Below are 13,867 nucleotides of genomic sequence, written 5' to 3'. Positions count from 1 at the left end.
CTGCTGGGAAAACAAGGTTTTCCCCCAGGATTTCAAAGAGGCCAAAATAGTTACAATCTACTGGTGTAAAGGGGAGAGACATGGTTGCGGCAGTTATCGTGGCATTTCACTTCTCTCCATCGCTAGTAAGTCCCTTGGTAAACTGTTGTTGAAAAGGCTTCCGGTTATTGCAGATGATGTACTCCCTGAATCCTGGTGTGGTGTTCGTTTATCATACAGCACTGCCAACATGCTATTTACCCTCCGCCAATCACAGGAGAAAGCTTCTGAACAAGAAATGCCTCCGTACCTTGCCTTTGTCGACCTCAGTAAGGTGTTCGACTATGTCAGATGCTCGTCTGTCGGGTGCTTTTTTGCAAAGTTTGGCTGCCCAGACAAGCTAATCAACCTTATACGCGGCTTCCATGACAACATGCAGGCCCATGTATCAGTGGATGCCCACTCATCTGATCCCTTTCCTGTAGCCCATGGGGTTACGCAGAGTTTGACACAGCACACAGGTACACAGGTTTTATTTACAAGTTTAAGTTGCAGATGGAGGTGGCTGCCACGAGGTGGCAGTGGTAGCCCGAGGGCAGAAAGATACACACAGAAGTGGACATAAAATAAATGATTAAAAAAAACCATACAAAATAAAACACGGCGGGAAAAGCAGCGAACAAAAGCAAAAGCAGCCAAAATGCCAGCCAGGTGCTCCTCTCACTAAAAAGGATCATTCCCACTATCTCACCATTCACATTTCTCATAGGAACTGCCAGTGCTTGAATTACATTTGCATATGAAATTGGGGTGAATTTAAAACGATTTAAAATATTTTTAAAATAAAGAAGTATAAACATTTTAATACATTTTATTGACAGCGTCATTATTCATACTAGACTTGCTTGCCCTTCCCCCACGGCAGAGGGGCACACAGAAGAGGATCAGGACCAGCTGTGCCCCCAAAAGACCAGGCCAACCCTCCAAATCAGACCAGACCCGCCTCCCTCCCCAGAATGCCCCTCCTCGAACCAGACCAGACCCAGCCTCCCTCCCCAGACCAAAATCCCTAAACTGGACCCTTCCAGTTCAAACCAGATTAGACCTCTCTATGAACCAACCCCTCTCAACCTGAACTTCCCCACTGCCCAAGCTCCTCCCAAACATCTATTCCCAAACCAGACCCTCCTGAATTCCCAGCTGGATTACTCTCGAGAGAGATGGATTTAATGTTCCCGGAATTCAAGGTGAAGGCTCCCGTTGACTTCAGTTTGCTTTGAATGAGGCTCTAAGACACCATAAAGCATTGGGACTAAACATAAGAACAGCCCTATTGGGTCAGACCGAAGATCCATCTAGCCCAGTGTCCTGTCTTCCGACAGTGGCCAGGGCCAGGTGCCCCAGAGGGAATGAACAGAACAGGGAATCAAGTGATCCATCCTCTCTCTCCCATTCCCAGCTTCTGGCAAACAGAGGCTAGGGACACCATCTCTGCCCAACCTGGCTAATAGCCATTGATTGACCTATCCTCCGTGAATTTGTCTAGTTCTTTTTTAACCCTGTTATGGTCTTGACCTTCACAACATCCTCTGGCAAGGAGTTCCCCAGGCTGACTGTGTTGTGTGAAGAAATACTTCCTTTTCTTTGTTTTAAACCTGCTGCCTGTTCATTTCATTTGGTGGCCCCCAGTCCTTGTGTTACGAGAAGGAGTAAATGACACTTGCTTATTTACTTTCTCCACACCAGGCATGATTTTATAGACCTCTCTCATCTCCCCCACCCCACACATCTTGTGAGCTGGGCTCTTCCCTTCCTGCTGCTGCAGCCTCCTCCCCACCCTTGGCCAAAGCAGCCACCCATGCGATTGGCACCCATACACCCCTCTGCCCCTGCAGCCACCTCCCCCTCTAGGGTTGCTTGGTTGCCAAGATTGGATGGACATATTCCTGGAGGTTTCATCACGTGATATAATCTTTAATTAAAGATTAATCTTTAATTCCCGGAGACTGCGTGACAATCCTGGGGGGTTGGCAATCCTATCCCCCATCCGCTTCTCTGCCCCCTCCCCTTCCCCAGCTCATAGGCCTGATGCTGGGAACTGAAAGGGGAAGGGATGGCAGGAGAAAGGCAGGTAATGCCCTTCACCCCCAGGGGAACTGGCCTGGGGGCTGGTCAGTGCTGGGAGGGGACAGTCTCTGCTGCGGGTGTCACTGTCAGGGACAGATACTCCCTTTGGCCTGAGCTGGGACTGGGCAGATTATCAGGGGAGACATATTTGTACCCCCTTTATTGTATTCAGGATTGAAATAAGGGCGGAGCGTCCCAGAGATGCTGTCAGGGAAAGTGAAGAGATGGGACTTGTCAGTCACATTGTAAAACGAGACCTCGCCCGCCTCATAGTCCAGGAAAATCCCCACCTGGCTGGGCCTGACACTCACGGGGAGGGGAGTCGGGGGGGAGGTGTTGGCCCTTAATTGATCACCCTGCTGCCATATTGTCCAGTATCCATTCGCAGGTACAAATAGAATATGCCCCTTCCTGCTCACATTTTCCCTACAGACCCCCAGAGTCCAGACATTTTTGTCTCCGACCTCCACCTCCCAGTAACGCCTCCCGCCCGTGAATCCCTCCGCACCCAGGACAACCGCCATAGTGTCAAATCTCTCAGGAGTGTCAGGCAGATCCTGGTGCTCGTCTCTGTGTCGCACCTGTTTCCGATCCTCAGACAGGACGAGGTAGGGATTTGCTGTGTCGGGATCCAGAGTCACATCCACTGGGGAGAAAGTCACAGTCAGTGCTGGGCTGGTCACTGGGATCAAAGGGAAATTAACTTGAGTTCCCATGAATCAGCGTTGGGGGGTTGCTGCGCATTAAGGGGGGGCAGGGCCTCCTCCGAAGAGAGAACTTGAGGGGAATGATGGGGCAGAGGTGGGGGGAGGGCAGGCATTGGGGGCAGCAGAGGAGGGAAGGGGCTAGCACCTGAGGGGCAGGGGAAGGGGGCCACAGTGTGGGAGGAGAAGAGGAGAGGGGTAAATCGGAGGCAGAGGGAAGGTGAGGAGACGTTCAGCTGCAAGGGGGCAGATTGGGATGAGGAGGGGGCAGGTGCTAGGCGGACAGAGGGAGGTGAGGGAAGGGCCAAGCTGCAGGAGGCAGGGGGTGAAGAGAGGGGCAGGTGCCAAGGGAGGTCAGGAGGAGCATGCTCCAGTGGGGTGGTGGGGTGAGAGACAGCCAGGCCCCAAGGAATCTCCGTTGCTTTAGGCCGTGTCTGGTTGGTTTGTTACTGTGACCAAGTGAAAAGAAAAGGAGGACTTGTGGCCCCTTGGAGACGAACCAATTTATTTGAGCATAAGCTTTCGCTTTTTACAGCTCACTTCATCGGATGCAATGCTGTAGCTCACGAAAGCTTATGCTCAAATAAATTGGTTCGTCTCCAAGGGGCCACAAGTCCTCCTGTTCTTTTTGCGAATACAGACTAACGCGGCTGCTACTCTGAAACCTGTAATATTTTTGTAACTCCTATCTGTGCCTCACTTTCCCCTGTATTCTCCATGACTACCCAGTGGGGGAGAAAGGACTGAGTTGCGAGACACAGGAGGTGTGTGTCACCCGGCTGTCTGAGCCTGACTGGGCCATTGGAAAGGACTGGCTGAGGCTCTCCCCGTATCAATGGAAAATCAGAGAAAACAATGGAAAACCAGGACATTGACACCTAACGCCCAAGGACCCAGGGGCAGATGGATTTTCCCACCGCTCGCAGGGAAGCTGAGCAGACCCCAGCTCAAGAACGAAGGAGTGAAGGCGTGAGGTGGGGGGATAAAGTGTTGGCTTCGGGAGGAAGCTGAGGGTTCTTTGACCTGGGAACGGACTAAGGAGGTCAGACAGAGCCTGAACATGGGGTTCACTACAGCTTGGTGGGCTCTGGGCTGTACCGAATGGACACATGCTTTCACCCGCACGGCTCCCAGATTCTGCAGGGTGGCTCCCTTGTTTTGCAAAGGCTGCCCGTGTCACCACGAATACTCACTGCCAGCCCGAAGCCCTGAAAGGGCCCAGTACAAGCCTCCGGCAGCCATCTGGCTGGGCTGGATTCACCGCCGCGAGCAACGGAGGGAGTCAGAGATGGCTGGTGCCGCTGGCCCAGTCTTGGCGCTTTGGAGGCCACGGGCCTGCTCCAATGCAACTGTGTGGGTTCTTGGGGCCTGGCACGCGGAAGGGATCACCGCCAGGTGCCTGGTTACAGTCTGAGCACAGACCAGACCGTGTGAGGACGAAGAGCAGGTCAGGGCCCTCTCCACGCACACTGGTCAGGCAGCCCTGTTCCGGGGGGTAAGTGGGACTCTCCATGCCAGCTGGACCTACAGTCACCACAAACGGCCAGGCCCGCCCCTTGCCTGTCACTCTGGGAACTTTCCCACCCAGACTCTGCAGGCAGTTTCATCTACGCTGCCCAGGGCAGTGAATTTAGCCCACTTTAATTGAATTGGTAAGGCAACTCCCATCTTTTCATGTACTGTGTGTATATCTCTTCCCACTGTATTTTCCACTCCATGCATTGGATGAAGTGGGTTTTACCCCCGAAAGCTTGTGCCCAAATAAATCGGTTAGTCCCTAAGGTGCCACAAGGACTCCTCGCGGTTCTCACCTGGGTTGACAGGCTTGGGCTCATGGGGCTCATGGGGCTAAAGATCGCTGTGTAGATGTTTGGGCTCAGGCTGGCTTTCATGTAAGATCTCACTTCGCATGCTTTGGTGAACCCCCTCCCTGAGCGGCAACGCCTACATCGCTCACATTACCGCCATATCGGGAGCCCAGGTCTGTCGCCCCAGCTCTGAGAGTCACTGCCGCGGGTTGTGGAGATGAACCCTTTGGGTTTAAAACACGAGACTTTGCTCAAAGCCAAACGCTTGATTTTCTCCCTGCACTCAGCCAGATTGGCCTAAAATATCCAGAGATTTTTCCCCAGGCTGGAGAGCGCTAAGGAGACATTATAGGAGGGAAGGAGCAAGGCGGGATGATCGGGGTTAATATGGGAAGCATCTCCTGGCCTTAGCTCTGGAGTCACAACCAGGCTCCATAATGACAACCTCCCTTGCTCCCCCCCGAGGATCTAGGCGCCCCGGCTTTGCCAGCAGAGTGTGCGAGTCCCCTCCGTGCAGATCTCTGGCCTATGGCGCTGACGTGCTTCCCAGTGACTCTTCAGGGCTCGTGCACGCCTCAAACAGCTGCTCCAGGCTGGGGCTGCCCAGACACTCCTCCCAGAGTTTACAGGCCCTGCAGGCCCCGATAGGAAGAGGTTTCTCTGGGTCCCTGAGCTTTGACAGCGTTTCTGCTCCTGGCCCAGCTCTTCCTGCCCCGTGGCGCTGACAGGCTGCACCCGCTGGGAGAACCGGGTCTGCCCCTCACCGCGCAGGCAGGGATATTGTCTGTGTCCACGTTCCCTCCCCCTAATTCCTGGGATGGGGAATAGCAAGGTCCCTCCCTTTACCCTGCCTCGGGCAGGGGAGTGAGAGCCCTTGGCCTCCTGGGCACTGGGGCCTCCCGGCAGAGATTCCTAGGTCAGCGTGAAAGTGTCTCCACCCGGAGAGCTCTGCACACCCAGCAAATACAAAGATGCCCCTGGGATGAGGTGCTGGATCTGGTACTAACCCCCTCGCCCTACCTCTGGAGGAGAGGGGGCCTCGGGGCAGTGTCAGTGAGTTCACTGCTGGGGCCCGATGACTCCTGCCTCCCCATGCTGGAGCCCCAGTCTAAAGGGGAGGACACGTGGCCACCCCATGTCTCTTCTCCCCTGAGCTCAGCCCCGGGCTGCCACGCTCTCCCTGCCCCGTGGTACCTGCGGGGTCAGGGGGAGAGCTCGGGCATTCCCGCCGCCCCAGCCAGGCTGTCGCAGGAAGCCACCAGGCTCGCTGCACAGCGCAGGCATTCGTGAGCAACTGCATCAGAAGCAGCTGGTCCAGCACCTTCTGCTCTCCACCGCCAGGGCCAGGGGCCGGGCGTGCTGGGGGGCAGGCACAGCGGGAGAAGGGAACTCCTCCCTCTCCCCGCAGCAGGCCAATCTGGGGGCACTTGACCCCACATGCCCCCCCGCCCCACATGTTGCTTCAAGAGGGGGTGTTTACAACCTGGCAGCTGGAGCTCCATGCATTGAGTGGGCAAGGACGTCACAGCGGCTGTGGGCAGCTGACATGGCTCAGCCCTGACCCCTGGGGAGGAATCGTCCCTGGGGAGGAATCGTCCCTGCGGCCCACGCAGGCCTTGGGCTCCCTGTGGAGACGGCCAGTGAGGTTGCCAGTAATGTGAGTTATGATGTGAGCGCCTGTCCACAAAGACCTGGACTCAGGCTGGACTGAGATAGGTGGCTGGGAAGTGAAAGGTCTCAGCTCCCATCACTGCCCCCCCGCCAAACCCGCCCGTCCTGCTTCCCCCCCCCGCGGTGCGGAAACTGCAGTGCCCACACTTGGTGACACCCCCCCCGTGGGAAGGGCGAGGGCCTGTCCAAGGAGCAATGGGCACCATCTTCAGCAAGGGAGGCGGAGGCTGGAGATTAGGAAACACTTTCCCACTCTCAGGGCAGTGAAGCTCTGGACCCAGCTCCAAGGGAATCGTAGAATCTCAGGGGCGGAAGGGCCCTCAGGAGGTCATCTAGTCCAACCCCCTGCTCAAGCCCCAATTTTTGGCCCCGATCCCTAAATGGCCCCCTCAAGGATTGAACTCACAACCCTGGCTTTAGCAGGCCAAAGCTCAAACCACTGAGCGATCCCTCTCCATCACTGATAGATTGTAAGAACAGGTTGGACAAAGGCCTGGCAGGGATGGTCTAGGTCCTGCCCCAGTACAGGGAGCTGCACTAGGCGACCTCTCAAAGTCCCTTCCAGCCCTGCATTGCTATGAGTCTAGGTTACAGCTCTGGTGCTGGGTCCAGGGCCCTGGGGGCTGGAGTTAACAGTGTTAGTGATCACAGCAGCTGGTAGCTCAGCGTCCCTGCCAGGCATTTTGGGATGTATAAGAAGGGGCGTTACTGGGTTGTGTGGACAGGAGCTGTCCTGTCCCGCATTTCATGGGATCACCCCATTGTTCAGCTCATTCTCCTGGGAAATCTGTGAGCCCGTGCAGGATGTTAAAAGTCCTGGGTTTGTCAGTGGCTGCAGTGGGGCGGGGGCCGGGGGGGGGGGAAGCTGTGGGGTGGCATTAACTGCTCAAAGGGAGCTCCGGCTCCAGAGCGTCTCGGGACCAGTAATCGGGAGACGAGGAGCTCAGGGCCGCTAGGGCCCAGTCACCACTGTGGAAGTACCAGCTGTGACGTTTAACTGCCGGACGGCAGTGGGGTGGATCGGGTGCCAGGTCCTGCTTGCCAAGGCTGGTGCCCAGGGCAGTGAGAGGAAGAGAAGCCTGAGAGGGCTGGTGTCCTCTCCCAGGGTGGGCTGGGACACAGTGCTTAGGGTGAAGAGACAGGGGGTGTATGTGGAGCCGGCAGATGTGCCATTTTTTGCACCTCAGAGGGGGCAACCGCAAAACGACCCCCCCACAGTGTTTGTGTAACTGACCCGAGAGCCCCCCTCCCTTCCGGCTGTGTGCGGTAGGATACCCCAGAGTACGTGGAGCCCTGGGCCATGGTGCTGCAATGTGCGTGCATGTCCCTTAGGGTCTCTAATCCCTGCTGGAACTGCCTGGACTCTCCCAGCGTGCACCAGGACACGCACACGGTCCGGCGGCCTGGACTCTCCCAGCGTGCACCAGGACACGCACAGGGTCCGGCGGCCTGGACTCTCCCGGCGTGCACCAGGACACGCACACGGTCCGGCGGCCTGGACTCTCCCGGCGTGCACCAGGACACGCACACGGTCCGGCGGCCTGGACTCTCCCGGCGTGCACCAGGACACGCACACGGTCCGGCGGCCTGGACTCTCCCGGCGTGCACCAGGACACGCACACGGTCTGGCGGCCTGGACTCTCCCGGCGTGCACCAGGACACGCACACGGTCTGGCGGCCTGGACTCTCCCGGCGTGCACCAGGACACGCACACGGTCCGGCGGCCTGGACTCTCCCGGCGTGCACCAGGACACGCACACGGTCTGGCGGCCTGGACTCTCCCGGCGTGCACCAGGACACGCACATGGTCTGGCAGCATGCTGGGTACAAACACACACACACAGCTCAGCCACAGTTGTGTGGCAGAAGAGCTGCCGTGTGGGCACACTTTTTTGTAACTGGACGGGGAGTGTCCTAAACTGGTTATAAAAACATGTCTGCCCTTGGAGTGGGGACAGGTCTTCCTTCTGAACAGCCCTCTACTGGTCCTGCTACAATAGAAGGAAACTGGGGACTAAAGCTCAGTCTGAGCATGGAAACCCTGCTGTTGGGAAGAGAGCTGAGCAGTTCAATGCAAAATGAGGGGAGGGTAGGGACAGGGTCCAGAGGGACCTAGACAAATTGGAGGATTGGGCCAAAAGAAATCTGAGGAGGTTCAACAAGGACAAGTGCAGAGTCCTGCCCTTAGGACGGAAGAATCCCAGGCACCGCTACAGACTAGGGACCGTATGGCTCGGCAGCAGTTCTGCAGAAAAAGACCTAGGGGTTACAGTGGACGAGAAGCTGGATATGAGTCAACCGTGTGCCCTTGTTGCCAAGAAGGCCAATGGCATTTTGGGCTGTATAAGTGGGGGCATAGCGAGCAGATCGAGGGACGTGATCGTTCCCCTCTATTCGACACTGGTGAGGCCTCGTCTGGAGTACTGTGTCCAGTTTTGGGCCCCACATTACAAGAAGGATGTGGAAAAATTGGGAAGAGTCCAGCGGAGGGCAACGAAAATGATGAGGGGACTGGCACACATGAGTTATGAGGAGGGGCTGAGGGAACTGGGGATGTTTAGTCTACGGAAGAGAAGAATGAGGGGGGATTTGATAGCTGCTTTCAACTACCTGAGAGGTGGTTCCAGAGAGGATGGCTCTAGACTGTTCTCAGTGGTAGAAGAGGACAGGACAAGGAGTAATGGTCTCAGGTTGCAGTGGGGGAGATTTAGGTTGGATATTAGGAAAAACTTTTTCACTAGGAGGGTGGTGAAGCACTGGAATGCGTTACCTAGGAAGGTGGTGGAATCTCCTTCCTTAGAGGTTGTTAAGGCCCGGCTTGAGAAAGCCCTGGCTGGGATGATTTAGTTGGGGTTGGTCCTGCTTTGAGCAGGGGGTGGGACTAGGTGACCTCCTGAGGGCCCTTCCAACCCTGATCTTCTATGAAATTATGGGCAGATAAGAAAGTCCAGCCTGCAGAACCCAGGTACCACCCTGGAAAAGTGACAGCAGGGAGTATTACCTCATAATCAGCACTTTCCCAAAGGCAGCGTGTCCCTGCCCTGCAAGAGACCTGGGGTGTAATCTGCTCCCAGTGACACTGCTGTTTCTAGCCTATTGCCTGTCATAGGGAAATGCTCTGTAGGGAACGGAGCAGAGAGCTCCCAGGGGGAGGTGGGTCTCACCATGGATAAAATATCAGCCACATGTACAGTACCTGCGTAGATCTGGGCGCTTCTCCACCCTGGAACCAAACACAGACAGAGGGGTGAGAATGCCCGGACACACTGGACAGGAAACAATGTCACACAAGGGTGATGCTGGGGGGAATGGAACTCACTGATCTCAGCCTCGAGTTTGGCTAAAAATAAAACACAGAGAAACAGGTCAGTATCGCATTTTGTTGAAGAAGGAAAGCGAGCCAAAAATACTTTAAAGCAGAGAAGTTAAAATCCTTAGACTGAGCCAGGGGGCTCCATCAGCAACCAGAGCCTGGCACCTCCTGGGCAACAAAGGAATCAGCAAGGGGAGAAATACAGTAAGCCCATCCTGCCACCTGGCCAGCTGCAAGAGGTTGTTAGCCCTGTGAAGTCAGCAGAAAGAAGAAAAGAACATCAGGTGAAGTGTATGTACAAGAGGGTACTTAAATACACTGAAAGGCAGCAAATCTCAAACTATAAGAGGAAACGGTATTTTATAGGAATCATAATTAGCCTGTGGAACTCCTTACCACAAGATAGCACTGAGGCTAAGCAGTAAAACAAAAGGACATTTACATGGCTAAAGAGAAGATGAAGATTTACACTGGGTAGGATTAAAAGCAAAACGGGCAAGCAAAGGAAAAAAAAGCCCAGATGGACAAAGGATTCAAAAAGGCCCAGGCACTGATATGGAAATGCAAATATCCAGAGTTGTGACCGGTCTCAAAAACACAAGCATTCTCTAAGGGAGAGAAGCCTCCTCCTGCTTCTGGGCACAAGGCAAGCGCTAACTGATGGGGGTCAGGAAGGAACTTTCCCTGGGGGCAGGTTAGTCCATCGGGCATTAGGGGGGTTTCACGTACCTTCCCCTGAAACAGCAAGTGCTGGCCACTGTAAGAAGCAGGATCCCAGACTAGCTTAGCCTGAGTCTGATTTGCTCCGGAAACAATTCATGTGTTCTGAAAAGCTTCTGTTTTAGAGCCTGATTCAACAAAACTCTTAAGCACATGCTGAATGGGGATGGACTGACTCATGGCTTAAAATGCAGCATGTGCTTAATTACCCTGCTGAATTGGGGCACTAGTGAGAACACATTTAAAGGCCTGTCTAGATAATGATCCCCGGCTCCTACGAAAACAATCGATTATTATTGGCTGAGGGAAGTGAAGCCCAACACTCGGCTCAGTGGTGTTTCTGTTGGTCTGTAACGTGATAACTTCTGGAAGTTAAAACACATCCCATCAGTGCCAAGGCTTCAGGGTGTGCTCTAGGCATCAGTGGGCAGAAACCTCCTGATTTTTGGTAAAAATTGGAACACTGTTAAAGCCTGATTTCCACTAAAATCACCATTTGATTCCCTCAGGATCCAGTGTGGGGCAGTGACCTCAGGGTTTAGGGTGAGGGCTTAGGGTGGGCCCTTCATCCCGCTCCAGCCTTCCCCGTCCAGCCAGGTATCTTGTCCCCAATCCAGCCAGCCCCCATGCAGCCAGACACCTCACTCCACCACTCCCCTCCTCCCCCAGTCAGAACCCTACTGATTTTGGTGAGAATCAGAAAAATGGAAATGGATCTGCCCGGGGTGTGTGTGTGTGTGTGTGAAGGACCTGGCCACAGTAGGACTGAGGGCTCGCCTGGGTGTACAGCTCAGCCTACGTGGGCCCCAGTCTCTGCCCCACAGAGCTCAGTCTAACCAAACAAGACAGACACAGGGTGGGGAAGGGGCAGAGCATACAAGCAGAATGACCACAGCGAGGGCCGAAACGGCCCATCAGTGCCACCGTTTAACAATCATGCTGGCTACCCGGACAGCAGAGTGAACCCAAACCTGCTCCCTCCCCGGGCTGGGTGGGAGTGATAAATCCCCTGTGAGTGGGGCTTGGGTCTGTTCAGTCCATGTCCTGGCTGCGAGGGACAAGGGGCAGAGCGTCTCTGCGCACGGCACACACTAAACTGACTTTCTGTTCATAGGGAGAGTTCTGAATAGCTCCCCTGGAGGTCTATGAAACTTGGTGCGAAGTCTCAGGTTTCCCGCAGTGAACAAAGGGACCTTACCTTTCTCTGCAAGGTGTGCCTCTGAAAGTCAATAAGACAGATGCATTACACAGTAGAAAATTTAACTTCAGTTATTGCAAACTCATCGGAATATTTTTTTTTCCTACTGGTAGGAAGCGGAGTACACCCAAGAGTGCTCTGCGTAAGGGGACTGTTGGACCCTTACTGAAATGTAATGGGGGTTTTTGGTTGGCCCTCTCCCAGAACCCCCCCCCGCAAAAAAAGGGGGAAAGTCCAATGAGAAATCGAGATCCTGAGACTGACAGTTCCCAGGGACAATGAGGAGGGGCCGGCGCAACAGATCAGCCTGGGGAGGGACAGCTCAGTGGTTTGAGCATTGGCCTGCTAAACCAGGGTTGTGAGTTCCATCCTTGAGGGGGCCATTTAGGGATGTTGGGGATCGGTCCTGCTTTGAGCAGGGGGTTGGACTAGATGACCTCCTGAGGTCCCTTCCATCCCTGATATTCTATGACAGGGCAGGCAGGCCAATGAAGGAGTCACCAGGCCAGAGGGTTCCATCCTTCCTGTGAGCTGGCACTACCTGGGCCAGCGTGGGGCTAAGCTAAGGAGAGGGCAGGAGCCGAAGAATAGCTGGGGAGCAGAGGTGGCCACCGTCAGAGCATGTGTCGACCTGGAGCACAGCCAGGGCCTGGGCAGGAGGCCTGGGACGTGTGAAGAACAGACTGTGAACCGCCCTTGCAACCCAGAGATGGCTGGTTGTGATGTCCCCGTGCCACAGAGCGGAGTGACACATTTTCCTTTAACCTTTCCCATTTTTTCCTTTTTTATTTTTTATTAGTTGCTGTTTAATAAATTGTATTTGCTTTGAACTGTATGGAATTATCAAGTCAGTGGGTCAGAGAAGAGCCCAGGGCAGAGAGAGCCCCCCGGAGTGGGGACACCCTAACTCCTGTTCTAAGTGACCACAGCAGGGTTGGGGGTCGAGCCTCCCAGGAATCCCGGGCCCAGCCTTGTTGGGGTGACGAGGACTCTGCCACACAGGACAGTGGAAGGGGAGTCCTCCAGGGCAGGGAGGCCTCTGGGTAAGGAAGTGGGAGCAAGGACTCAGATCCTTTTAACAGCCCACTTCACCAGGGTCGTGTATAAGCCAGGAAAGTTCCCCACAATAGCAGGACCATTCCCCCTGTCATAAATATAAAGGGAAGGGTAAACCCCTTTAAAATCCCTCCTGGCCAGAGGAAAAACCCTCTCACCTGTAAAGGGTTAAGAAGCTAAAGGTAACCTCGCTGGCACCTGACCAAAATGACCAATGAGGAGACAAGATACTTTCAAAGCTGGAGGGGGGAAGAAACAAAGGGTCTGGGTCTGTCTGTCTATATGCTGCCTTTGCCGGGAACAGAAAAAGGAATGGAGTCTTAGAACTTAGTAAGTAATCTAGCTAGGTATGTGTTAGATTATGATTTCTTTAAATGGCTGAGAAAATAGCAGTGCTGAATAGAATGAATATTCCTGTCTGTGTGTCTTTTTTGTAACTTAAGGTTTAGCCTAGAGCGATTCTCTATGTTTTGAATCTAATTACCCTGTAAGGTATCTACCATCCTGATTTTACAGAGGTGATTCCTTTACTTTTTTTCATCAATTAAAATTCTTCTTTTATGAACCTGATTGCTTTTTCATTGTTCTTAAGATCCAAGGGTCTGGGTCTGTGTTCACCTATGCAAATTGGTGAGGATTTTTATCAAGCCTTCCCCGGGAAAGGGGGTGTAGGGCTTGGGGAGGATTTTGGGGGGAAAGACATTTCCAAACGGGCTCTTTCCCTGTTATATATTTGTTAGACGCTTGATGGTGGCAGCAATAAAGTCCAAGGGCAAAAGGTAAAATAGTTTGTACCTTGGGGAAGTTTTAACCTAAGCCGGTGAAAATAAGCTTAGGGGGTTTTCAGGCAGATCCCCACATCTGTACCCAGGAGTTCAGAGTGGGGAAGGAACCTTGACACCCCTGCTTACATAAGCCTAGCTATTCCCACTGCCAGCATGATACTGGGGACTCAATGACTAGTGTATCTGAAATGCTGAGTAAATGGCTGTTTCCTTTCCCTTTTGGCTGAGTGAAGCAAGGCCCCACATTGAACTCGATGGCATTTCTGTCTGTGATAGAATAACTTTTGAAAAAAACATCCCATCAGAGCCAGCATTTCAGGGCATGTTTTAGGAATCAATAGGCAGAATCCTCATGGTTTTGGTAAAAACTGGAAATCTGTAGAAGCCTGATTTCCACTAAAATCACTGTTTGTTTGATCCCCCAAGATACAGGATGAGGCAGTGACGTTAGGGTTTAAGGTGAGGGTGAGGTTAGAGTTAGGGTTAGCAGGCCCCTCATCCCCACT

The 13,867-nt window shown here is 53.9% G+C and overlaps 1 protein-coding gene across 4 annotated transcripts in view; it reads right to left on the bottom strand.

Moving 5' to 3' along the window:
- Positions 1-382: 382 nt before the first annotated feature.
- LOC141978905 (butyrophilin subfamily 1 member A1-like) overlaps positions 383-13,867 on the bottom strand; it is a 52,447-nt gene continuing 38,962 nt past the window's right edge. For 2 of the 4 annotated variants that reach the window (XM_074941268.1, XM_074941265.1), the window contains exons 14-16: positions 11,521-11,541; positions 9,486-9,629; positions 383-2,752 (exon numbers count right to left, since the gene is read on the bottom strand). In XM_074941268.1, coding sequence (XP_074797369.1) covers positions 2,193-2,752; positions 9,486-9,629; positions 11,521-11,541 — 725 coding nt within the window. In that variant the 3' untranslated portion in view covers positions 383-2,192. The remainder of the gene's footprint in view (positions 2,753-9,485; positions 9,630-11,520; positions 11,542-13,867) is intronic. The other 2 variants (XM_074941266.1, XM_074941267.1) reach the window with 2 other exon arrangements.

Source organism: Natator depressus, chromosome 28 (assembly GCF_965152275.1).
Source record: "Natator depressus isolate rNatDep1 chromosome 28, rNatDep2.hap1, whole genome shotgun sequence".
In the NCBI taxonomy this organism is placed as follows: Eukaryota; Metazoa; Chordata; order Testudines; family Cheloniidae; genus Natator; species Natator depressus.
The sequence above is the reverse complement of the archived record's forward strand: the minus strand, read 5'-3'. Positions and strand labels throughout refer to the sequence as shown.